A 25,207-nucleotide genomic window follows, 5' to 3' on the forward strand; every position below is an offset into this window, starting at 1 on the left:
GGCGTGGAAGAAGGCCAGCCCGTCGGAATGGACCCCGACGCAGGTGACGACGACGACATCGTCGAGGATACCGACGGGGCCCCTGCTCGCCCGTCTGATTCCCCTCTGCCAGCGCCGCAAGACAACTCGGCGGCCATTTTGTTGGCCATACAGTCCTTATGCTCCGAGATAAGGACGAGGCTACCGTTACCGACGGAGGAACCTCTCCCGTCGGGGGATCCAGAACCGGGACCTTCTGGTGTTCCCCCTACCAAGAAAAGAAGGATCCATCCACCACCTCCTTTTCAACCGTCGCGCCCCTTCCAGCCCTCCTCCCCGTCCACCCGAGGGGATGATACGGGGACTGACGCGGCAGCGACGGGTACGGACGACGAGGCATACGACGAGGATTTTCCGTCGTCGCCTCCCACCAGGGCCTCTCCGCCCGACGAGATCGGATCTTTCCACTCCATGATCTCCAGGGCTTCCGAGCTTTTCCAACTCTGCCCTGAGGAGAAGAAAAAGGAAGGCTTCCTTTATCAGCGGCGCGAGGCCAAGAGGAAGACGGTCCTCGCAGTGCCTCTGTTGGACGACATTTGGGATGAGGGCCTTTCCCTCCTCAAGAACCCTTCCACGACGCCAGCTAGAAGAGACCGGTACGAGAAAAAGTACCGGGTCCCGGACACGGCCCCCCTATGCCTCCGGGCGCAGCCTACCCCGGACTCCGTCGTCTCCGCGGCAGCCAGGAAGAAAGCGGGGGGGGGTGCGGCCTCCACATCGACTTCCCCGCCGGACGGCGAGGGAAAGAAATTGGATACTATGGGGCGTAGAGTCATCTCGTCGGCAGCGACGACGATTAAAGCGGCCAACGCCTTGGCTATCGTGGCCCGCTACGACAGGGAGCTCTGGTACAAGATGGCTCCCCTGCTGGATTTTCTGCCGGACGACAAGAGGGCGGAGGCCCTTGAGATCCTGCAGGAAGGTGAGGTGGCCTCGGACCACGCCATCACCGTGGCGACGGACATCGCCGACACTGGATTCCGCCAGCTGGGCAACGGTGTTTGCCTTCGACGTCGTGGATGGCTCAAAGCTACGGACTTCCGGCAGGACGTCCAGACCAGAGTCCTGGACATGCCCTTCGACGGGAACAACCTGTTTGGGAAGACAGTGGACGATTCCCTTCAGGCCATCAAGGCGGATACTGAGACGGCCCGGGCCCTTGGAGTCCTGCAACGACGGACGCCCTTTCGGAGCGGCGGAGGCAAGGGCGCCTCCAAAGGTTCCGGCGGCGGTTTCGCTTCCTACCGTCAAGCGGCCCGCTCGTCGTCGCAAGAGGCCTACAGAGGACGAGGCAAGTCTAGCGGACCCCGCCGTCGTCGCCAAGGAGGTCAAGGCGGCAAGGCCGCGTCCAAGCAGGATTGAACCGGCCGTGGGGTCGGGCCCCCACCGAAGCACCCCGGTGGGAGGCCGGCTGGCGGGCTTCGTCAGCGTGTGGGAGTCCATCTCCACCGACCGTTGGGTGCTGGACGCCCTGGCCCGGGGCCACGCGCTCGAGTTTCAAAGAAGGTGCCCGCGCGTCCCCCCCGTGGCCAGGAAAGAACTTCACGTCCCTCAACTTCTCCTGGAGGTAAAGGCGATGCTCAGAAAGGGCGCCATCGAACTCGTCCCAAAGAGGCTTCGGGGCTCCGGAGTCTACTCGAGATACTTCCTCGTGAAGAAGAAGACGGGAGGATGGCGCCCCATCCTGGACCTGCGACGTCTGAACAAGTTCATCAAGGCGCAGAAGTTCCGGATGGTCACCCTCCAGCACGTCCTGGGTCAGCTGGAGGAAGGAGACTTCCTATCGTCGTTGGATTTGGAGGATGCCTACTTCCACATTCCCATCCTAAAGGGGCACCGCAAATTCCTCAGATTCGTGGTCCAAGGGCGTCATTACCAGTTCAAAGCCCTTCCCTTCGGACTACGGTCGGCACCCAGGGTATTCACCAAGTGCCTTGCACCGGTGGCGGCGCAGCTGCGCCGCGAGGGGATCCACGTCTACCCCTACCTGGACGACTGGCTCATCCGCGCCAAGACGAGGGAGCTCGCCGTGGTCCACACGGCAAGGACCGTCCAACTCCTCACGGACCTGGGATTCTCCGTGAACTACGCCAAATCCCACCTGGTGCCCGCGCAAGTCGCACTGTTTCTGGGAGCGAGGCTCGACACAGTGTCCCTTCTGGCCTCCCCGTCGGAGGAGAGGACCAGGACCATCTTGGGCAAGGTGCAACGGATGTTGGTGGCCGACGCGGCCAAAGTGAGGTCCATCAAGTCCCTCCTCGGGATGATGTCTTCCTGCATCTACCTCATTCCCATGTGCAGGCTCCGGATGCGCCCGTTGCAAGAATTCCTGGATGCGCGCTGGATCCAGACGACGGGCAGCTTCGAGGAAAGGATCAAGCTCGACGAGAGTTTCCGACGAGCGATACGGTGGTGGGGCACCCGCGCGCATCTGACGGCGGGCATGGACTTCCAGACCCCAGCCCACCAGGAGACTGTGACCACGGATGCCTCCCTGGAAGGGTGGGGAGCGCACACCGAAAATCTGCACGCAAGGGGACTCTGGCTCCCAAAGGAGAAGTCCCTACATATCAACGTCCTGGAGCTCCGTGCAGTGTTTTGGGCCCTCAGGTCCTTCCTTCCGTCCCTCAAGGGCAAGGTGGTGAGGATCTTCACCGACAACACCACCACCATGTTTTACATCAGGAAACAGGGCGGAACCAGGTCCCCAGCGCTGTCCAAGGAGGCGCAGGACCTGTGGCATTGGGCCGTCGCCCAAGGGATTTTTCTGGTGCCGTTTCATCTGGCAGGGATAAAAAACACCATCGCCGACTCACTCAGCAGGGAGCTGCGCTCGTGCCACGAGTGGGAACTACGGCAGGATCTGGTGGATCGCCTCTTCCGACGGTGGGGCACACCCCAGATCGACCTGTTCGCGACGGCGACGAACACCAAGTGCCGGAGGTTCGCCAGCAGGTTTCCCCAGACGAGGAGCATGGGCGATGCTTTCTCGTTCCCCTGGGAGGGCCTGTTCCTCTACGCGTTCCCTCCCTTGCCTCTGCTAATCCGGCTCGTAAACCAGCTCAAGAGGTCACGGTGCAGGATGATCCTCGTCGCACCTGCGTGGCCGAGGCAGATATGGTTCCCGGACCTTCTGGACTTGTCAGCGTCCCCGCCGATCAAGCTGCCGGCGGACGCGGATCTACTCTCCAGGGAAGGAGGCGCCATCCTCCACCACGACCCGAAGTCGCTGAACTTGCAGGCCTGGCTCCTGCAGCACTAGAGTTTGGAGGATACGACATACCGGCCGATTGCAGAGAGGTTCTTGCAAAGGCCAGGGCGTCCTCGACTCTTAAATGCTACGGACACAAATGGAAGAGGTTCTCTGTCTGGTGCCACGCACAGAAGATTAACCCTCTACGGATTACGGCTCCCCAAGTACTGCCGTACCTGCTGACGCTGGCCAAAGCTGGTCTGGCACATGCGTCCATCAAGATTCATCTTGCTGCGATCTCCCGATACACCAGAACCACGGGCCGGACGTCCTTGTGGTCTCATCGTCTGGTGAAAGAGTTCATGAAGGGACTGTTCAGATCGTTCCCGCCGGTGAAGGCTCCGGCCCCGGCGTGGGAGCTCAACGTGGTGCTGACCAAGCTCATGGGACCTCCGTTCGAGCCTCTGCACTCGGCCCCGTTGAAGTTTCTATCGTGGAAAACAGCTTTTCTTGTGGCCATCACCTCCGCACGACGAGTGGGAGAGATCCAGGCCCTTTCCTGCAAGGCCCCGTACTTGACTTTCCACGACACGAGGGTAGTGCTCAGGACGCACCCCTCCTTCATGCCCAAGGTACCGTCGGACTTCCATCTCAACGAACCCTTGGTGTTACCTGTGTTCTTCCCGTCGCCTTCGTCGCCGGCTGAGAGGACTTTGCACTCGCTGGATGTAGCTAGAGCGCTGAAGTTCTACGTGGACCGCACGAAGGGTTTTCGGAAGACGTCACAACTCTTTGTGAACTTTGGACCTGTCAATCAGGGGAAGGCTCTCTTGAAGGCTTCCATCTCCAGATGGCTCTCCGGCTGTATCATGTGCTGTCACCGGTTGGCAAACCGACCGCTGCCTGGCCGTCCGAGAGCCCATTCCACCAGAGCGATCGCAGCTACCACGGCGTTCCTATCTGGTGTGCCCCTGCTGGACATATGCAGGGCTGCTACGTGGAGGTCGACGCACACCTTCACGAAATTCTACTGCGTCGACCGGGATTCCAGGGAGGAGTCCAGGGTCGGCCAAGCAGTGCTGCGCAACCTGTTCGCCTGAGGTGAGCCTGGTGAGGAGGTAAGATGCTTAATGTTGAGTTGATGTGATGCTTAATGTTGAGCCTTTGCCACCTCCCGTGGTTGTGCATGTGTGTACTGCTATGTATTCTTTATTCATGAGCATGTGAATCCATGCCAGACCCCATGCTGGAGAAGGAACAAGTTACTTACCTGTAACTGTTGTTCTCCAGCATGGGTCTGGCATGGATTCACATGCGAACCCTCCCGCCTACCCCTCTGCGGCTCTTCACTTGGTCATACTGCCACTTCACGTGCTTCCAAATCTGAAGATGGCTGCCAGAGGCGGTGCTTAGGTAGAGGGCAGTCATTGGCTGTGGTCAGTATGACGCAGAGACCAGTGATTGGTTATTACTACGAAAGACAGATCAGAAACGAAACTGATACTGGTTTTTTCTTTACCGAGGATTCCCAGCCTGACGACGGGGAATATTCATGAGCATGTGAATCCATGCCAGACCCATGCTGGAGAACAACAGTTACAGGTAAGTAACTTGTTCCTTTCCTCTCCTTCCCCCCAGAAGCTCACTGTCTCCCAAGCGCTGGTTCTCTCTAGGGTGGGCTATTGTAACAGCCTCTTTCTAAATCTACCTGCCTCTACCCTCCTCCCTCTGCAACTAATCCAGAACAGGACTCCAAGACTTGTCCTTGGCCTCAAGCCCTGGGATTGTATCTCTCCAGCTCTGAAATCTCTCCACTGGCTCCCAGTGGACGCTAGGATTAAATTCAAAACCCTATGCATTGTCCACAAGGCATTCTGGGGCCTTGGTCCAAAATACCTTCAGGTATCCCTCCGCAGAAACCTCCCCTCTCGAGCTCTTACTGTGGTAGTGATACTGACTAAAAAGGCTGCCCCTTTTGAGAAAGCCATTAAAAGGAAGAGTGCCTTGCCTACCTGAGGAGGCTGAGTGGTTGGTTGAAATCTATCTAAAAGTCATAACTACTGAAGCAGTAGCAGTCACACTTGAACTGTGGAGGGGTATACAAATTGTCAGTAGATGTCGCATCGAAGTGGAATTGTGCTATGAAACCATAGTACCAACAATAAGAGTGTGGTGGTTGGAAGTAGAAGTAGTAGAACATCCCGACAAACCAGCCCAACGTTGGGTAAACATTGGGTACCTATGACTACATGGACTGCAGTTTTATTCACTTTGCACTGTGGTCATCTGTTACACTGGACATATGTTTGCATGCTTCCAATAATGCACTTGATTTTTCTTTGATATTTTTCATTTCTTTTTCAGAATCTACATAGTTCACGATGAGGTGAAGGACAAGGCATTTGAACTTGAGCTAAGCTGGGTTGGAGAAAGTAACTACATTTTATTTATTCAAAAAGTGTTGTGATTGTGGGCTATATTCCTGTGTGGTTCCTGTGAACCTATGTCTTGTGCCGATCAGGGTTAACCACTAAACCATTATGTAGACAGTAGGCACAATGTTTCACAATACTGACGTTTTTTCAGTATTGTAAAATTACTCGTGGTAGGATTTAAGGGTTAAAGTAGGAATGGAAAACAAACAGATAGCGAGCTTGAGAGTTCGTAATAAAGGTAGGGAGCGAGAAATTGAAATCATGCACATGATTGGTTGCAGGACTGCCTGAAAAGCAGTCCAGACTTGTAGTCTGATCCCTGATCTGCCTTCCTAAAATCATTTTCCAGCAATTCGACAGTCTTCTGCTTTGCATAGTCTTTCCTTCTAGCGCTTGAGCCTTGATAATCTAAGTCACCTGATATACTCACCTAGTAGATGGAGCCATGTCTGTGGACCTGATCAATTATCAGGGTTGCCTTGAAATTAACCCATTGCATAATATCCCCCTGTTGCCTTTATTATGTATTTATTTTTATTTCTGTTTCTCCTCTGCTTTGTACTTTCCACTTCTCCCCCTTCCATGCACTTTTCCCCTCCCCCATGCACTTGCGCGTTCTCAAAGTCATTGGGCCTAGTAAGATCACTGTTTTGTTCTCCCCTGTTCCCCTCCCTTGCCTTGTTTCGCTCTGAAACACTTGTGTACGAGCGCGATGGAAATAAAATATCATATCAAACCATGCTCTTAATTCCAGATGCTTTTGAGGAACAGCCCACTGCATCAAGCTTTCCGCTAAAAGCTACAAACCTTCAGACTGATGCATGATCTACTTTTGTATTCACAGTCACCAAAGGAAAGCATGAAATTGTTCCCAAGGACATCCGAGAAGAAGCAGAGAAGTATGCAAAGGTAAGAACATGGCATGGGAATTATGCCATTTCAGGTGAAAAATCAGTTGACGGTCAACGGCAGACTTTACCATAAATACATGGAAAAACAAGGTGTATGCCTTCCTGGCTTATTATAACCCCTTGTGTCAAAGCATTGCTTTTTCTTCAGTTTTGAAAATGCACTAACCTTTACGTTGGTAGCAATCTGAATATTTGTACAGTACATTAAATGGTATATTCGCAAGAGCAAATCCAGGCTATGCTCCCTGTATGAATATCTCCAACGGATCCACACAAATCTAGAACACACTACTCACCTTCCGCATCATCACCTAAAGTGGTCTGAATGAAGGGCTCCTAGCTGATGCTACATAAGTCATCAACCATTCCACCTTAGAGCCTGGATGGCGTGTGGCTCTATCAAGAGTACCCTTGTTACCAGGGTCGTCATTTCAACAAAATGCCAGGAGTAGCAGAAGTGACATCACATGACCCTTGACGACATTACAGGACGTGATGTCATTTGACCCTACCCTGAAGTGATATCGCAGGAAGCGATGGAACACAACCGTTGACAAAATGGGAAGTGGCATCACATAGCATTGTACACTACAAAAAATATGGTTACCATATCACTATAATGTGATGTACATTTCATACAAGAATGGATCGCCATATGTATCGTTAAGATCAGTGTGTATAGGCCCATATTGCCAAATTCCCATGAATACAAGCAGAGGCCCATGACCAAATGATAATGATGTTATTATATAGCACTTATGCTTAAGCGCTTTATATAGGAAAAAATACACACCCAATATCACCCAACCTGTGTTGGTACTCATTTATCGACCTCAGAAGGATGAAAGGCTGGTTTGAGGCATTTAAGAACAGACTAAATCAGTGACTCACTGCCTGAAGTGTGCCTGAAGTAAACCTTTAATGAGTCTAGCAATTATTGTATAGAATTCCAGAAAGACACATTATTTGGTATTCTTAATTAGGGTCAGTGCTGAAAGTGTTAGACTTGTGGCACTCCTGTTCTTATTTTTCCTTTTTTTTTTTTTTTAAGGGTCCTGAACAAGAAAGCCAGCCACTCCAGATGTAAAGTGCCACATGCAGCTTGCATTACAAAAAAGGAAAAAAAAAGCTTTTTTTTTTTTTGTTTAGAGGTCGCAACGGAGACCTCCAGAGGTCGCATTTGCGACCTCTGGCGACCCCTAAATGACGTCCCTGCTTGGTACTGGTTAAGTGTGTTAGGGAGTTTTACACAAGTTACCATCTGGGACTACACTACTTTGTTTTGCTTTAACTACAGAAGGATTTGGTAGAATGGCGAGCAGTTAAGCTTGGTCTAAGGAGGGCTGTTTACGAAGAACTCGGAGGATACCCTTAGTCGAAGAAGACACTAATACACATAGAATAGGTATTTATTATATACACTAAGGCAGAGGTGATAATTCACAAGTCAAATGAGTACTTTAAAACCAAGATAATATAAGATCACTTTGTAATATTCTTTGGATAGTAAACCACAGTTAGAATAGCATAGGTAACAAATCATTTAGTAAAATGATCTGAAACATATGTGCAAACTGTTCCAAACTTTTACTTTATTTCAACCCGTCTTAATGAGTCCAACCCTATCTTATGTGAGCCACTCCGTGTTCAGCTGGGTCACTGGGCCAGCAATCTGCAGCCCCCAGGAACAAGCAAACAGCCCACAGGTAAGTTGTACTGTTGTATATGTCTTGCCTGGGTGAGCAGGAATGTTTTGATGTCATGTGGAGTGTTGATGTCTGAGTGTTGGAATGTCTGAGCGAAGGTTCCAGCCCTGGTCAGTTGGTGAACCCCCTGCCTGGGTGATGGGCCCGCCAGTGTTAATGTCCTTTAATGTCCTTTATGTAACTTACTGTGAACTATTGTAACTGCTTGTCAAGGTGTCATAAGAAGCTGGAATAAACCTTACAAGTACATTCAAGAAGGTATGAGAGTCACTTCTTAACAATGGCGACGAGTCGGTCTTTGACAAGGAACCGGCGTGCTGATGCTGGACAACCTGCTGCGGGGGGTGCAGGAATAAGGAAGAGCACAACACTGCCCCCATACCAAGTAATGCCCATCACCCAGGGCGGGAAGGGGGGAGCAGAAAGTCACAGCCCCCCTATGTATGGACTAATCTCAGGGCCTCAAAGCTGTAAAAGCCCCCATAAGGAGGGACTGGTGGTCCATGAGAGCCTGGAAGAGCTGTCTTGGGGCTTGAGAAGCAGGACTGGGATGTGCCCCACATATATGGAGGAATAGGCTGCTCATCAATCTCTAGAGATGAAGGATCGGCTACCGTAAAGTGGAAGGAGTGCTGAGTCCAGGGGGGCTGGAGTGACTATCGGGGCCACAAGAAGCCTGGATAAGAGCTGTGCTCATGAGGAGAAGATAGGGATTGAATCCCATGAGCTGTTGAATGGCACATAGAAGCAGTATCATGAATTGAAGTGCCCGTGGTGTTGCTAAGGTCGAGTGAATGAGAGAGACCCATAAGTGCAGTATAGAGCACAGTAAGGGCATGTCTGCGCTCCTATAGCAGATGTGTGAAGATCAGGTGGCCCTAGAAGTATAGAGTACAGGGGCACGAAGCGTAGCGGATATAGTGAAGGAAGAATGGCACCTGTGCTGCTGATGGCTCGCTTGTGTGACAGTTGGGCGGACTAGGAGCTCTGCTACCCTCTGCTTCATGTTGTGACTGATGACATCACATTGCGAGCAGAGGGAGTCGGCGAAGCCATGGATCTGAGCTCTCATCGTTCCATGAAGGAGACCGTCTCAGTGCGAGGAAGACTGAGGACGACTTTAGAGTAAAGGACCCAAAAGCGTCAAGACAACATCTCCTTACGTGCTCAGGAAAAATCAAATTTTAAGGTGATTGGAGCCGTTGGTCGCATCCGTGTGTCGCGGTATGAAGGTGCGCACGTTGGTTCAAGGAGTTTGTTTTGTTCGATCGGCAGCAGAGGCATAGTAGCTGCTGGTTGACTCGTGTCACTGTCCGCTTATGCGGCAAATGGATACGTTACTTGCCGGCCCATGGTAACCGTTACGGAGCAGCAATTCTAGCAGGGAAGACGACCTGTAAGCACGAGACGAAGATGAAGAGGACACCCATGTTATGCTACGAGGCAGTGTGTCTGGTGCCATTAAGTCTAATATTGTATCCCTTCATGTGAGCATATTAATTGCTGTATATGGCATCTCTTCGTTTGTTTAAGGTTGGTAAACCGAAAACATTCGGTCAAGTGGAAGGTTCCAGCATGAATGCTTGCGGCGTGTTATGGATGTTCATGCTACGCTGTTGGATAATGCAACGTTGTATTAGGATTTGCTGGTTACAGGAGTGAAACACCCATGGACTCTTAGTTGAAATCTTAATGTGCAGAGACAATTTAAAAGTTTGGAAGTTTAATGGGTGAGTGTGGTAATGGCTAGAGTTAAGTATAAGTATAACCATATTTGAGGATTTTCAGGTAAAGGTTCGCTATGGACTCTTAGGAGGTGTTAGTAGGTCATGGCATTAGGTTGCTTGAAGGCAACGTGGACTTTTAGGAATTCCTAGAATGTTATTGTACCTGATTTGATGTTGCCTCTTATGACAAGTTTAACTAATTTGAGGATTTGCAGCTTAGGTCTCATAGCGACATGGACTTTTAGGTCGGGTTTTGGAATGGATTGGGGGCATAAAATGTTTTTGAAGATTATATGCTTTTGCCTTCATGATAATTTATGTTTATTTTTTTAAGGAACACATTAATGGAAATGCAAACAACAATGTTATGTAATTTGCATATTATGATGTGTGATGTATGGATGGGAGTGGTTAAGAGTGCCTTTAATCCTGGTTATGGATGGTGATGACATACATGTTAGAAGCACAGATTGGCTGATGGTGAGTGTGCCTAACCGACGTGCTTAACCTACCATATGCTGAGATGGATTGATCTCAGCATAGTTTTAAGTATGGTATGGGTACGTCTGTGGTAGGGGCGTACATGGGTTAACTGTATACGTTGGATTGTGGAGGTAGCGCCACCATTTCTGTGTGGAAGTGTCTGCATTGATTCAGATGTATGGTGAGGCCACGTATATTGGTGCATGGTGGTAGCGCCACCATTACTGTGAGGGCGTGACTGTGATATAGTCATGCAGGGTCAATGGCTATTCTTAGTGGTAGTAACCTATCCAGACAAGGTGCGACTTTGAGTACAGTCCTGCTTTAGTTAGTTATTGTGCTGTGTGGTAGCGCCCCCAGTTGGTTGGAGACGGGTAAAGAGGTATGTGTGCGGGTGGTAGCGCCCCCGGTGTTTGTAGGACCATGTTTGTTGGTGATGGGCATGAAAGGTCACACATGTACTTCTATATTGTGGTCGTGTACCACTAATGTTTTCCTTTATTGCACGCAGTTGGTTGTTCCTGGCTGCACTGCGTGCCTATTGAAGACTCGCACCATCTTTCAGGGTCCAGTGTGTGCTAGTATTTTGTTGTTGGTCCCGGTGTGTGCCTGGCCAGTACACTGGGAGTAAGCTGAGTGTCAGAGTGTTGTGCACATGCGGTGTGCCTGCCCTGGTCATACAAGTCTGTGTGGATGGGATATGTTGTTATGAGTGGAGGTGTGTCCCGTGGTGTTTTGCATGTTGTGATTAGTTGCTAGCAGGGGAGATGTGCTGTGTGCAGTGCCTAGTGTGGGGTGTGTTAATGTAAAGGGGGGAGATAGGTTGTATATGTCTTGCCTGGGTGAGCAGGAATGTTGTGATGTCATGTGGAGTGTTGATGTCTGAGTGTTGGAATGTGTGAGCGAAGGTTCCAGCCCTGGTCAGTTGGTGAAACCCCTGCCAGGGTGATTGGCTGCCAGTGTTAATGTCCTTTATGTAACTTACTGTGAACTATTGTAACTGCTTGTCAAGGTGTCATAAGAAGCTGGAATAAACCTTACAAGTACATTCAAGAAGGTATATGAGTCACTTCTTAACAAGAGGAGGTAGGACAGCACCTTCAGGTGAAGAAACATTTGCTGCATGACGGTTCCAGTGGTGAGGCGACAGCAGACCCAGTACTGGTTGTCTGTCTTGGCATCAAAAGAAAGGGACTTAAGTGGATCACGCGACTGCTCTTGTGCGGACGGACGCCCAGCAAAGGATCATCTTGGTTTTAGCTTATTGGCATCTTTTTCAGGCTCAGTTGAAGGATGATGTTCGCGGCGGGTGACTATTCTCTGGAGCTAGTTCAGGTGACTGCAGGTACTCTGCCTTTCCTCTCCTTCCCACAGAAGCTCACTGTCTCCCAAGCTCTGGTTCTCTCTAGGGTGGACTATTGTAACAGCCTCTTTCTAAATCTACCTGCCTCCACTCTCCACCCTCTGAAACTAATTCAGAACAGGACTGCGAGACTTGTCCTTGGCCTCAAGCCCTGGGATCGTATCTCTCCAGCTCTGAAATCTCTCCATTGGATCCCAGTGGATGCAAGGATTAAATTCAAATCCCTCTGCATTGTCCACAAGGCTTTCTGGGGCCTGGGTCCAAAATACCTTCAACTATCCCTCCACAAATACCTGCCCTCTCAAGCTCTTCGCTCCTCTACCTCCAACTCCCTCAGGGTCAGTCGTTGGAAATCTACTCTTAACAGTATGTTTGCTGTCCATGATTAATTGAAAACTGAGCAGTCCCAAAGGTAGAATGGGTGCACAGTTACAAAGGTCGGCATACAATGGACCTCTGCGTCAAGTCTAAGTTGAAGTCTTGTGGGTGGTGTAGAAGTAAGGGAGTTTCTGTGACATTAGCACCCAGTTCAGGTTGCGCAGCCAATCGGGTTCCGCAAATCGCCGGCTGAAATCTCAAAACGGGAGTCTGGGAGTTCTTGTCCATCCGCTACAATATGTATTGAGAATCTTCTGTGTATTAGTTGAATAGAGATCAACTTGCAGCAGTACACTAGGGTTGTTCCCTTATCTGCCACACATACTTTGGCATATGCTCTTCCGCTTTGTAACGGCAACTCATCGCAATTCCCTGGCAAATGTATTCTTTACCTCTCTCCCTCTGATGCACATTACTGAACTAGCTCAATCATGTTCCCAGTCCCTGATTCAGATTACCTCTGAATATTGTCCTTGCAAGATGCATCATCGTCTGTAAGCACCTCTAACGTTGCTGGCGCGTCTTGGGTCATATATTGGTCGAAGGAAGGACAGAGTTTTGTATTTGACATCAGAGTTGTGCTTTCATCTGCAACTGAATAATGTTTTTTCTTTCTAAGTGGTGTAAGGGTAGCCCAATTTAGGGTCACACCAGAGTAAATGCACCCTTCTAGGGAAGCAAGGCCAAGCTTCTATCTTGCAAGGATAACAAATGTATTCTTTACAAAAATGAAAAGAGGCTAGGAGCAAAGAACTCTGCTACATTAATGGTCTCTTCTGTCCCTCAACCGTCCCGTTCTCCTGCAAACTGGAGCCAGACAGGAGCTTGTATACTCTTAGCTTGCTCTAGTGGCATCTCTAGATATGGGCATTGCTCCATACCACACCGTCCTGCTCCCAAACAAGGGATGCTGCAAAGATTTCCTTCCTTCATGGTCAGCAATTTCTGTTTAGAACACGCTACTTTACATATTACTACCTTACAGCCCTGCAGGCTTTTACGAACCTTGAGGCCTCGCCCCAGGAAAAACTAAAATTTCTGATGCTTGTTAATCTGCTTAGAATCACATGCTGTGCATATAGTCCGACATTCAGTGGTCACCGCAGAGTATTGCATCTCCCCTTTTCGAGAATCGAAAGGGGACGTCAACATGGGTGTGCCTGTAACACTATCCCCAATGTGACGTGTAGTGTACCCAAAATCCCTCACACGTCGAGGTCCCTGAGATTGGTTTTCTTTCCGCCCAGCATACTGGTTACCTTATGCGGAGCTCGTCCAGAGAAATTGCTATTGTTCTCTTCGACCCTTGGTCATAATATATATTAAAGTTATTGATATTACCCTACCGTCCCTTCCATTGACTGCTGTTCTCTGCCGAAGCCGGTCCATGGATCTTCGACGGACTGTGTCCGGTCGGCGCTGCCGACCATGTGGCCGGGCCTTCTGGCCGGCCTACACAGTAGGGAGTGGGGTCGGGTGGACATTTCCCTTTCTGAGAATACCTTTCCCTTTCCTCTCTCTTTGTGTTCCCTCTGTCTATTCGTCAGTTTATTTCATCAGCTATGGAGAGGACTCCATTTAGGTTTTGTCCTGTTTGCAGGGCCAAATTCCTTTGGAAAGATAAACACCATAAGTGTAACCGGTGTTTACCCCTCAATCACAACAAGTCGGTTTGTGCGGCTTGCAAGCTCCTGCGCCCGAAAACTTTGAAGGAGCGCCGTGTTAAGCGGTAGGCGGCCTACGGAATGTCGCAGGCCCAGTCTGGTTCTCCCGCTGCCACAACTGCCGATTGTGACGAGGGGTTGAGCACACTCGCTTTCGCGTCGTCTGTCTCCGGCTCCGCTAAGCAAGACCTAGGTCCTGCTATGGCGAATGTACACCCCGGCGACATAGACGCACGTGTCCCCCACACTAAGGAGACAACCCCAGGGACACTTTCGACTTAACAGTCGAAGCGGTCCATAGCGCCAACATGCACACCGAAAGCTTCGGCCCTGCCCGCTGACAGTCCAGATCTGCAGACTTTCCCGCATGTGCACCTTGCGACTGGGCCTACTAAATCAAAGTCACGCTGACCCCAAAATCCACCATCCCTTTGAGACGCATCGGAAGGTGTCCACAGCCAAAAAGGCCCCGGTTCCGCCGAAAGTAGCCGCGCCACCAGAGGCCCGTACTTCAGAACTTCCCGATGCTGAAGTAATTACCCAGAGCATCGCCAGGATCATTTCGGCAGATTCTCACAAAGGTCCAAGGATTCATCGAAACCCAAGGACAAGCACAAGGATTTGTCGAAGCCCAAGGGTAGGCTGAAGAATCTACCGGAACCTACAGAAAAGCCTACAGACAATAAAGGACATGCTTCAACCGTCGGAACCCCAAAAAGACTTTTCAGAAGCTTCTGAAGGGATTTCTTCGGCGTTGAAGAAAAAATCTTGACATTTGCAAACTGAGGATCCACTAGATGAGCCCTTTCCACCCCTGGACCGCTCTGGTTCATCTGTTTGGACCAGAGAAAAATGTGGAGGATGTATGGACAGGCTAGAGAGATTTGTGGAACTCTGAGAAGTACACACCCAAGAGGTCTAGGGAGGAACCCCTCCCCCCCCCCCCTCCCTGTGGAGCTGCAGAGGGTCTTTGACCCTACTCTAGATGAGGAAGAGGAGGAATACATTTATGACCTCACTGAGGAGAAGGCTCAAAATGAAGATCCCTTTATTGACTCGGAGGAAGTTCATTTAGACCCCACTGAGGGTTGGGGGGGGGGGGGTAGACCCGGACTCCATTGATCCTTGCCCTTGGCAGTCACCTACTCCAAACCCAGAACTTGATGCCTTGTGCCTGGACTCCCCTCCAACCACCCCCACTAGACAGGCTTCCCCGGTGGACGATCAAATGGCTTTCAATGCCATATTGAGGAAAGATGCGGAACACTTCCAACATTGCTACCCAGGAAGCCGTTCCAGGGGCTGATTGTGTGGAGGACATTTTGAAAGAAAAACCTCCTGCCAGCCAAGCTACTAAATTCAATTAAAGAGAGGTTGGCCCCTTCTTTATTAACACCTGCACTTACTAGAGCAGTGAATGCGAGGGTAGGTGAGCTTTTTTGACCCTCCCCCTCAAACCCTCTCTACATCAGGGGTCATTCTACTCCAGATTCATTGGTTGTTACAAATAACCTGCCCTGCCGAGGGACCATTGACGAGGAATGTAAGAGACTTTACGCTTTGGGAAAAAAAATAACTGCGCCGGCTTACTTCACTCGCATTGCCAACAATACAACGTTGTTGGTCAGCTATGCTGATGCGCAGTGACCAAGCTAGAGGAAGGCCTTCAAGAGGTCCCAGAGCCAGTGCAAGCCCGTCTGCTCTCAACAGTGACAGAAGGCATGCAAGTTAACCAAAGTATGCTAAAAAAATACTTTGGATGCCGTAGAAAAGGCTGGAAGGTCTTTGGCTCAAGGTACCCTCCTGAAAAGGCACACATGGCTAAGAAACTGGGTTGAAGCCAGAGACAAAAGCTTCACTTATAATAAAACCAGTGGAGGATAATAATTTATTCGGAAAAGCAGTGGATGAGGCCCTCGAAACTGCAAAAAAGGAGCATGACACCCTTAAGACTCTGGATCAGATCACCCAGAGACCTTCATGAAGAAAGGGGAGTGGGAATAGACGTTCCTTTCGTGGGCAACAATTCCCCCAAAATCAATACAGCTCGGGGAATACCTGGTCCTCTCCCCAAGGAACCAGCAGCTACAACACCCCATACCCACAAGGGGGCAACAACGTGGTAAAGGAAGGGGCCAAAACTCCACCCCTCGAAGCTCCCCAGCCTCAGGCCAGAAATGACCTGCAGTTCCGGGTCCCCTCCCATGCATCCCCGGTCAGGGGCCGGCTAACATAGTTAATTCAAGCATGGGAGGGAATAACTACAGACCAGTGGGTGCTAAAGACCGTCGCCCATGGGTACTGTATAGAATTCAGCTGGACCCCACAGGTCAGACCGCCACGAGCAAGACGCCCGACACCAGAACATCTGCGAATCCTGCTACAAGAAGTGGAAACCCTGCAAGAAAAGAGCGCCATAGAGGTCGTACCTCTTCTACAGGTAAACAAGGGTATTTATTCAGTGTACTTCCTTGTACCCAAAAAGGATCTCACCATGCGCTCTGTACTAGATTTGCGCCCAGCGAACAAGTTTGCGAAGCCCCAAACGTTTTGCGTGGTCACTCTACAGGAAGTATTTTCCCTGCCCACACAGGGAGATTACATGGCAACATTGGACATGAAAGATGCATAATTTCATATTTCAATGTTGCCGGCGCACAGAAAATACCTCAGATTCATGATACAAGACAAGCACTATCAGTTCATAGTACTACCCTTCGGCATAGCCTCTGCACCAAGGGTATTTACAAAGGTACTGGCAGCAGCACACCTGTGCAGGCAATCGATTCCAGTTAATCCTTACCTCGACGACTGGCTCATAACAAGGGACTCCTATGAGACAGGCCTGTGAAATACCCAAAGAACTATAGATCGTTTATTCAGTTGGGGATTCTCCATCAACGAGAAGAAATCCAGTCTAGACCCCAGTCAGGTCATGCAGTTCCTAGGGGCTCTAATTCGGACAAAGGACGGCCTTGTCTTCCCCTCCAATGAGAGGTTCCAAAACATACTGTTTCAAATGCCTCAATATATAGCCAGTGGAGAGGTAACAGTAGCAAAGTTATGCGACTTTTAGGAAGGACGGCGTCATGCATTTATTTGGTTCCTCACACGTACTTGCGTCCAATGCAGGAGTGGCTCAACAGCCAGTGGTGTCAGACCAGCGGACAATGGGACGATCTAGTGGTTGTCTCGCCAGCCCTCGTTATCTCGCTACGGTGGTGGTCGAGGGAGAACCTCTTGATGGGGAAATACTTCACCACCCCCGCATTTGATGCCACTCTAACTACAGACTCATCTCTCACAGGGTGGGAAGCTTACCTGCTTCATCAGACGGCGCACAGAGTTTGGTCGTCAGACATAGCATCCAACCACATAAACCTGTTGGAACTGTTACCAGTCTTCAAATCATTAAAAGCTTCCCAGACACAACTGCAGGGAAAGACGGTCCTGATCCTCACAGATGGCACCACGGCCATGTACTATCTGAACAAGCAGGGGGGGAATTAATCTCCAGGGCTGTCCAAACTGTCCCAGAACATTTGGAAGTGGGCTTTCAAACACATGTTCCTGTTGTCACAACATGTTCCAGACCAACTACGCAGAAATGTCCCTCTACCCATGGAGTACGAATGGCGATTACATGAAGACCTAGTCGTCAACGTTTTCCCAGAATGGGGCTTCCCAGAGATTGACTTGTTCGCAACACTGGAGAACGCTCCAAGCTAAGATTACGCATCCAGGTACTCCCAGAACCGTTCCAAGGGTAACCGACTCTACATAACATGGTCGGGGAAATTTGTTTACGCTACCCCCTCCCCTCCCGACTACCCTACTCAACAGGATAGTGCACAAGATGTACCAGGAACCAGTCACAATGATATGGGTGGCTCCCATGTGGGCCCGCCAACCCTGGTTCGCTCATCTGATGAAGTCCCCATCCTCTGATGAAACTGCCTTGCCCGTACAACATGTTGTCACAAGGCAAGGGGGAGACACTTCATCCATGCCCACAAACATTGAACTTAGTGCCCTGGCTCCTGAGGTCAGAGTTCGGGCACCTGCACTCCCTCAGATGTATGGACATACTCAGGGAGACAAGAAAACCCAACACATGATGTTGCTATTCCAGTAAGTGGAAACGTTTTGTTATCTGGTGCAACTCTAAGAGCATCAACCCATTGACTGCTCTCCTACAGATCATTTTGTATCTGACTCAGGCCTAGTCTTTAACTCGATAAAGTTAACTTACCTGCTCTTTCAGCCTACACTACATCACAACAAAAGGTGTTGTGGTGGAAGATACCAGGTAAGGCTTTCATGGAGGGAGTAAAAATAATTCACCCTCCCATTTCTAACCCAGCTCCCGGATGAGACCTAAATGTGGTGTTCACTAGACTTATGGGGTCTCCTTTCGAGCCCATGCATAAAGCAATTCTCAAAGATCTCACCTACAAAAGTGTTTTTTAATAGCCATTACTTCCATTAGGAGAGTCGGTGAACTACAAGCGCTCTGTTCTAGTCCCCTTTGTAACAGTTCAGAGATAAGGTGGTTCTGCGCACTCACCCTAGGTTTGCGCCTAAATTCATTTCAAAGTTCCATGTGAACCAATCCATAGAACTACCAACCCTCTTTCAGAACCCCTCAAACATGGGAGAAAGAAGCCTGCACACACTGGATGTACTCAGAGCAGTCATGTTTTACATGGAAAGAACTCTACCACTAAGAACAACAAATCAGTTTTGTTTCAGTGGCTGCAGGTAGAGAGGGAGACCCTGTCTCCAAATCTACTATCTCTAAATGGATTGTCAAATGCATCACTCATACTTTTGCTAAGAGAGAACTGCCCTTCAAGCCTAGAGCACATTCTACTCGAGGCACTGGGGCTTCCATAGCATTCATTGCAAGTGTTTCCCTAGAGTCCATTTGCAAAGCGGCAACCTGGAGTTCTGTACACACCTTTACAAAACACTATTGCCCAGAGACTCATTCTAGGTCTGATTCTCAGGTGGGACAAGCAGTACTAGGACATCTTTTCTCTACTGTTCCTTCTCACATCCCACCTCCAACTCCAGGTACTGCTCGCTATTCTATGCACAGCATGTGATTCTAAGCAGATTAACAAGCATCAGAAGACCTGCATTACTTACAATCATCAGAAATGCCTTTACGTTATCTGCTTAGATTCACATACGCCCACCCTTCCTCCCCACTCGGATGGAAGAAACATAGACGTCTTACTACTTTCTCTCTTTTCTGTACGTACTCCCGATAGTCATAGACTCCCTCACGGCAGAAAAAATACAATCGGAGGGACCTCGACCCGTGAGGGATTTTGGGTACACTACACGTCACGTTGGGGATGGTGTTGCAGGCACGCCCATGTCGATGTTCCCTTTCGGTTCTCGAAAGACAAGATGCAATACTCTGAGGTAACCACTGGATGTCGGATTATATGCACAGCATGTGAATCTAAGCAGATACAATCATCAGAAATGCCTTTACGGTAAGTAATGCATGTCTTGTCTAATTTTCATTCATACTCCACTCATTGTACTCATGTTTTTATCTGGTTTTATAATCTCATTTTAAACCTGGTTTTCATAATTCTGTATGTTGTGCAGGAGTAAGTAAAATGTCATTTTAGCATGCATGGGCTTTTGACAGCGGACAACTGGTGAACCACTTTGTGTACTCTGCCAGAGCTTGGCCTCAGTGACGTAACACTGCATGAGCTCTGCGATACATTTTTAGCGCAGGCCGCATTCCTTTTGGCAGAGAGCCTGCTTTGAGATTTTTAAAACTAAATAGTATTTTACAAATGTATTCAGCTAATAGTTATTTACACCTTATATTTAAATAACTGCCTTCTTTTTGTGCCTGCCCATGTCTGTTTATATAGGATTATATGTGCATGAAAAAGTTTTCTAAGTGCACCTCCTCTGGTCTGTTGTAGTGCCTAGAAGCAGTCAAAAGAAGTCTTGCCTAATTCTAAAGCGCTTGGGAATGAAGAAAGGCGCTAGCTCCTTCCCAACACTGGGAATCGCTCCCCTTTACTGTTCTAGAGTATTGTTCCTCGTCCCCTTTATTCACTGGGTGTATTGCCTTTAGAGAGTTGATGTAGCCACTGCGTTCCTTTGCCAGCAGAATGGCTTGGTCCAGCATTGGAATGGCAGCCTGGCTCATCCATGGATGTTTTCCTTTGCTTTTCCGAGATTTACCATCTTCGATTAGACTTCATTATCATAACATCCTATTCCTTTCTAAAGTGGCAAATACATGTCTGGTGCCAACCTGCTCAGCACACTACTTTCCACCTTCTTCTGTATTGTGCCCCACTGGGATTTGCTCCCATGTGTCGTACTGTAAATGTCCCCCTCTGAGGTTTTTCTCCCTTGTGTCCTATTATGATTTGGCCACCTGGTGTCCAATGCAACTGGCACCCTACTGTTTTCCGCACCCATGTAATTTGCATACCTGGCTCGCCGATATCACACTTTGACCTAGTAGCATGCTAAGTTGTTCCTAGGGACCCCACCAGGATTGCCCTTCGGAATACCTGCCCTGTACTTTACTCGAGCTATTGTCATCCGTGGTCTACTTTGTACCCACTGCTGCATGCACCCTATGGCTGCCTCCTCCTACCTGCGTGTAACCCTCACTCCACAACCGCCACCTCCCTCAAGGACCCGGCACACAAGCCCACTCAAGGATGCAGCAGGACATATTCTCATAATTACCTTACCTCAATGACCTAACGAGACCTCGTCAGGGGGACACTGGATGGATACTCGGTAGCCCACTACTAACCTCCCTGCATTAACATTCTCAAATTATATGCATATCAAATGAGCCACTCCCACACAACAAATTCATATTTATCGTAGATTTCTAGGGCACCACTTTTGAATGACAGCGATGCGCCCTCAATAACACTGCCAAAAGAAATACTATACGTCTACAATCCACTTTCACATCCTAATCCCAGGTAATGCATTCTGGCACCACAGGCTCCCGTCGGCACACAAATGCTGCTGTCTCCACACCTGCAAAACTGTTTTGCTTACGCAGCACCACCAATCAAATGGCAGCAGTGCGCGGTATAAATCATAATAACCGGACATCAGTTGATGCCTTATTACTTCATTGGGAAATGGGCCATAACAGGTATGCAGTATTTGGCTGCCTTCATTCTGCCACATATTGCTCTCTGGACTCTCTAACCGCTATAGAAAGTCTGCCTCTTAGTGTCATTTTGTGAAAGTTTGGTTTTCAGGCCTTACTAACACCTCTTAAAATTCATCCACATCATCCTGTGGATCAGTGAACATTGGTGGAACGGTGAGAAACAAGTTATCCTCCTGAGTCTAACCTATGAATGATTACGGACTAAGTTTTAGGTGAGTCTGATGCCCATCTATTTCCATATACACCATAAATTCCTCTTTCCCTTGTTTCTGCTGAAATTAGAAATGTCCTGTTAGTAGGGAGGCCCATCGGAGGCCTCATGGGGATTAGTTTGGATCCCTAACCAGAAGACCAGTTCATCAAAGGCCCCTCCTGCAGTGTCCAATTGGCATGAGAGACTGTTGAATGTGAGTTTTAAATGTAAGTGTAATCTTTTGCCAGTCCAAAGAATAGTTTGTGGTCGGCGCCAGAGGGGAATCATGGATGCAATACCACTGCAATGTTGAAACGAGCAGGGAAGGGGTTGGGGGGTGTTGCGGTGTTCCTGCCACTCCTTTTTGCCTAATGGTAATCATACTGTGGAAGTGATCAGCACAGGAAGACTGGCGGAGTAGTCTTTGTAAATCTTAACTGGATTTGGAACTGAACAGGAAGGCGGCTCAGAAGATTTTCCTCCAGTGGTCTGTCCACAGCCGCTGAATGCGACGTGCTGATCAAGAGAGGGATAAGAACCTTAATCCCATAGACTGGCCAGGACGGCCACTGCCATCGACTCTTGTAAGCAACTTTTGTCGGCCGTTGTATATTTTAACTTGGGTCAGAAGCACGTTTCTTTGCAGAACAAAGCCATTAAGAAAGCACTTAGGTGGACCTCGTGTGCATGTATGGGATTCAACTTTGGTTATAGATTGGCTTAAAAGGATCCTAAACCCCGGAATCTTTCCTGGAAGACTGCCTTTTTGGTTGCAATTGAGTTGCCAGAAGCACATTGCATGCTTTGTTGCTAGGCTGTTTACTATGCTCTCATCATTTGCATGGTCTGTTGGTGCTGTGCTGGTGGGGCAGGGCAGGAGTTCTGGATTCTGTACGTCGGTCTGTTTCTAGGTGTTCTTTTGTGAGCCCTTCTGAGTACCTGTATCTAAAGAGGAGCCTTGTACATACTCATTGCAAGGGCGTGCTGTTTGGAAGTCATGTATATTAGGAGGTGGCTAGTAGAATAAGCTTGTTAGTAAGGCACTCTTTTCAGTCGTCCATGCTGATAAGCTAGTGCTAAGAAGGATGCTTTCTTTTATACTTGAGGGGTTTCTTTTTTAACCAAGAGGTCTTTCTACCTGCTTTTCATTCCAGATCACACAGCTCTCCAGTTGAACGCTTTGCACATTCTTGATGTGGCTTCTGTTAGTGTGATTTTACAACGGTCCGTCATTGTGGTCTTAGGTCAACCTCGGAGTAGAGGGGGTGGTGGGTGGGGAGATCCTGTCTCAGTGGTGTCTAGCAGAGCAGTCAAGGCTTCACTCTAAAGAGAGGAAAGGGACGGTCGGTAGTAGACTACAGTTACGCTCACATAAGCACAGAATAAAAGAATGTCCACACGGCCTATCGTCAAAAATGTACTCTATAAAAAAAAGTTATGCATCAAAGAAATGTATACATGAAACGCATGTCCTCAAAATTAAAAAGTAGAGCAATAAAAAGACAAAGGTGTCTCCCTTAGGGCCTCAAATGAACAAGTATTTCTTTACAGTGAAGCAAGACACTGCTCTACAACAGAAAAGTTTAGGCGAGTACCTGAATCGCCATGTAGGTATTTCTTTACAATGAAGCAAGACACGATTATAGATCAGGAAAGTTAGGCCTGCTCCTAAAGTTTATTCATAGTTTAAAAGATGGTTGTAAAAGGGGGACGAATACTGTATCACCATGGGGGACATTTCTTTGTACATCTTGTAAGTAAGGTTGTTGGTACAGGGTTACAGGTATTAGTCATATATTCAGAAAGTCTCTAGGAAACCTCTTTGGACCAGACTCGGCATGTTGGTCAAGTGGGACCTTTGGTTGCTAAGTTGGTCAGTTCCTGCCACAGGTGTATTTTACGGATTGATAGACTCTAGCAAGACTTAATCTCTTGCAGAAATCAATGACTGCCATGGGACCAGCTTCTGATAGGCTGAGCAGTACACACTGGTCTGTATAGGTTCCAGTGTTAGTCCTTGGTTTCAAAACAATTAACTACATGGTATATTCCATGCTGGAGTAGAAACCCCGGCCTGCTGCAATGCTTCTACGTGGCTGCCCACTTACAGATCGTGAGGTCCTTCCCAAGCCAGCTAGAAGTCTAAAGCTTCATACTAAAAATCAAACAATTTAGCTTGTACCAAGGGTTTCCCATTTTTCTTTATGCCATGTTGTCAAATGATTAAAAGAGGAAACAAGTTTTTGGGATCCTAACGACAAGGAATTTACCAATTGTCTGAATCTGCAAAATCGAGAAGAATTTGCGTTTTCCTTTTGTGACATTGGGGAAGCATACACTGCTAAATGCCTTGCACATATAATGCAGGAGATAGTGCTACTGGTGTCCCTAGGCTTTCGCCTGCTCTTACAGCGAGACTTCCTGCCTTTAAGTGTTTTGTGTTTAAAGACCTGGGCCTGTACTGCAGAGGAGCAGTTATCTGACAACTCCCGCACAAGATCTTTTAAAAAGGTGCCTCTCCTTTAAAAAACAAATGGACGTACAACTACTACAGGAATAACTGGGCCCAGATTCAGCCCATGCAAAGCCTCTGCTCGAGCAGAAAAGAGCCCAGGCAGGGACGCTTCTCGGTTCAGGTGGCTTCGAGCAGAGGGCTGAGCTTCTCAGGATGTGGCACTTCATTGTATTTATCTGATTTTGGGGGTAATAATGCATACGCTGTGGCAAGTCCCGTCATGCTATCCTAGCCGCAAAGACTGCTGCAGGGGGAGTTTCTTTTGTTTCTAGGCTTTTCTCCATTTCAATCGTTGAACCACCAGTTAGCCATTTGGATGAGTCTTAAATGTAAAATTAGGTGCATCCGGCTTAAAAGTGAAGGTACCAGTCCCTCCCAGAGATTACCTCATTATGTATATTGAGGTCAGGCCACTTTGGGGTGCACAGTGGGTACTAGTAAGGCACAGCGATCACCCCTAGAAGTATGAGGGATGGCGATTATTAGAAGCAATGGAGCACTGCAGAAGTTATTTTGGGGAGGCAGATTGCAAAACAGCAGGGGGTGGCTACCAAAACGGAAGCCAGAATCTACAGGTGACCAGGGGAGGAAACTGGAGTGCACATCGGCCATCCTCCGGTTATGTGAGCTACAGACCAAGTGCTTGGGGAGAAGCCTTTCTTTGATTTGCGGTGAGGGGCGGGGGGATTTGAGCAGAAGCAGATCCAGTTTTGTTACTAAAAGTGCCAAGTTTATGTTGCTATCCTATTGTTCTGAGCAGATTGCTGGGGGGGGGCGCTATAGAAGTGTTCGCACACAGTTTGAATCCTAATGAGCCCCAAATATGCGTGATTCGTATAGAATTCCCACCTACCGCCAATTGCCAATGTGATGTCACTCACTTGTATTCGTTGTTGTGCTGGTGTGGGCATGTTTAGTACTAGTTCTTCACTACCGCTAAAACATTTTTTTTATTTTTTTTTTAAATAGGAGTCTCTAGAGGAGGAGGACGATTCAGACGACGACAACATGTAACATTTACACACACTGGCTGCTGCACTTTCTTCTCTGAAAATGCTTACACTTTCTGTATAATCTCTTGCTCTGAATCTTTCAGGGTCCTCGTTTTTATGTACATGATGCTGTAATTGTTTATGAATGACAAACTTGAAATAAAATTGATTTATTCAGTAAAAAGGCTGTGTACCCCATCTTTTGGAGGGGCTTTGGTGTGCTTTTTCGAATGCTTTGCTGTACCCCATTTCTTGGGGTGCTTTGGTGTACCTCCTTTCTTGGGGTACCCCTTTGTTCTTGGAATGTTTTGGTGCCCCCCCCCTTCGTTCTTGGGGCACTCTGGTGTATTTGCTCATTGCTGGGGTGCTTCAGCATACCCCTTGGTTCTTTGAGTGAGGGAGTTGCTTTGGTGTCCCTC

At 48.7% G+C, this 25,207-nt stretch overlaps 1 protein-coding gene across 1 annotated transcript in view; it reads left to right on the forward strand.

The window, feature by feature from the left end:
- Positions 1 to 24,972, forward strand: part of PSMA3 (proteasome 20S subunit alpha 3) — a 261,063-nt gene extending 236,091 nt beyond the window's left edge. Inside the window, exons 9-11 of the mRNA XM_069638091.1 lie at positions 5,597 to 5,664; positions 6,512 to 6,576; positions 24,766 to 24,972. Coding sequence (XP_069494192.1) covers positions 5,597 to 5,664; positions 6,512 to 6,576; positions 24,766 to 24,810 — 178 coding nt within the window. The 3' untranslated portion in view covers positions 24,811 to 24,972. The remainder of the gene's footprint in view (positions 1 to 5,596; positions 5,665 to 6,511; positions 6,577 to 24,765) is intronic.
- The last annotated feature ends 235 nt before the right edge of the window (positions 24,973 to 25,207 follow it).

The sequence above is a fragment of the Ambystoma mexicanum genome, chromosome 14 (genome assembly GCF_040938575.1).
Source record: "Ambystoma mexicanum isolate Mex_15411 chromosome 14, UKY_AmexF1_1, whole genome shotgun sequence".
Classification (NCBI taxonomy): domain Eukaryota; kingdom Metazoa; phylum Chordata; class Amphibia; order Caudata; family Ambystomatidae; genus Ambystoma; species Ambystoma mexicanum.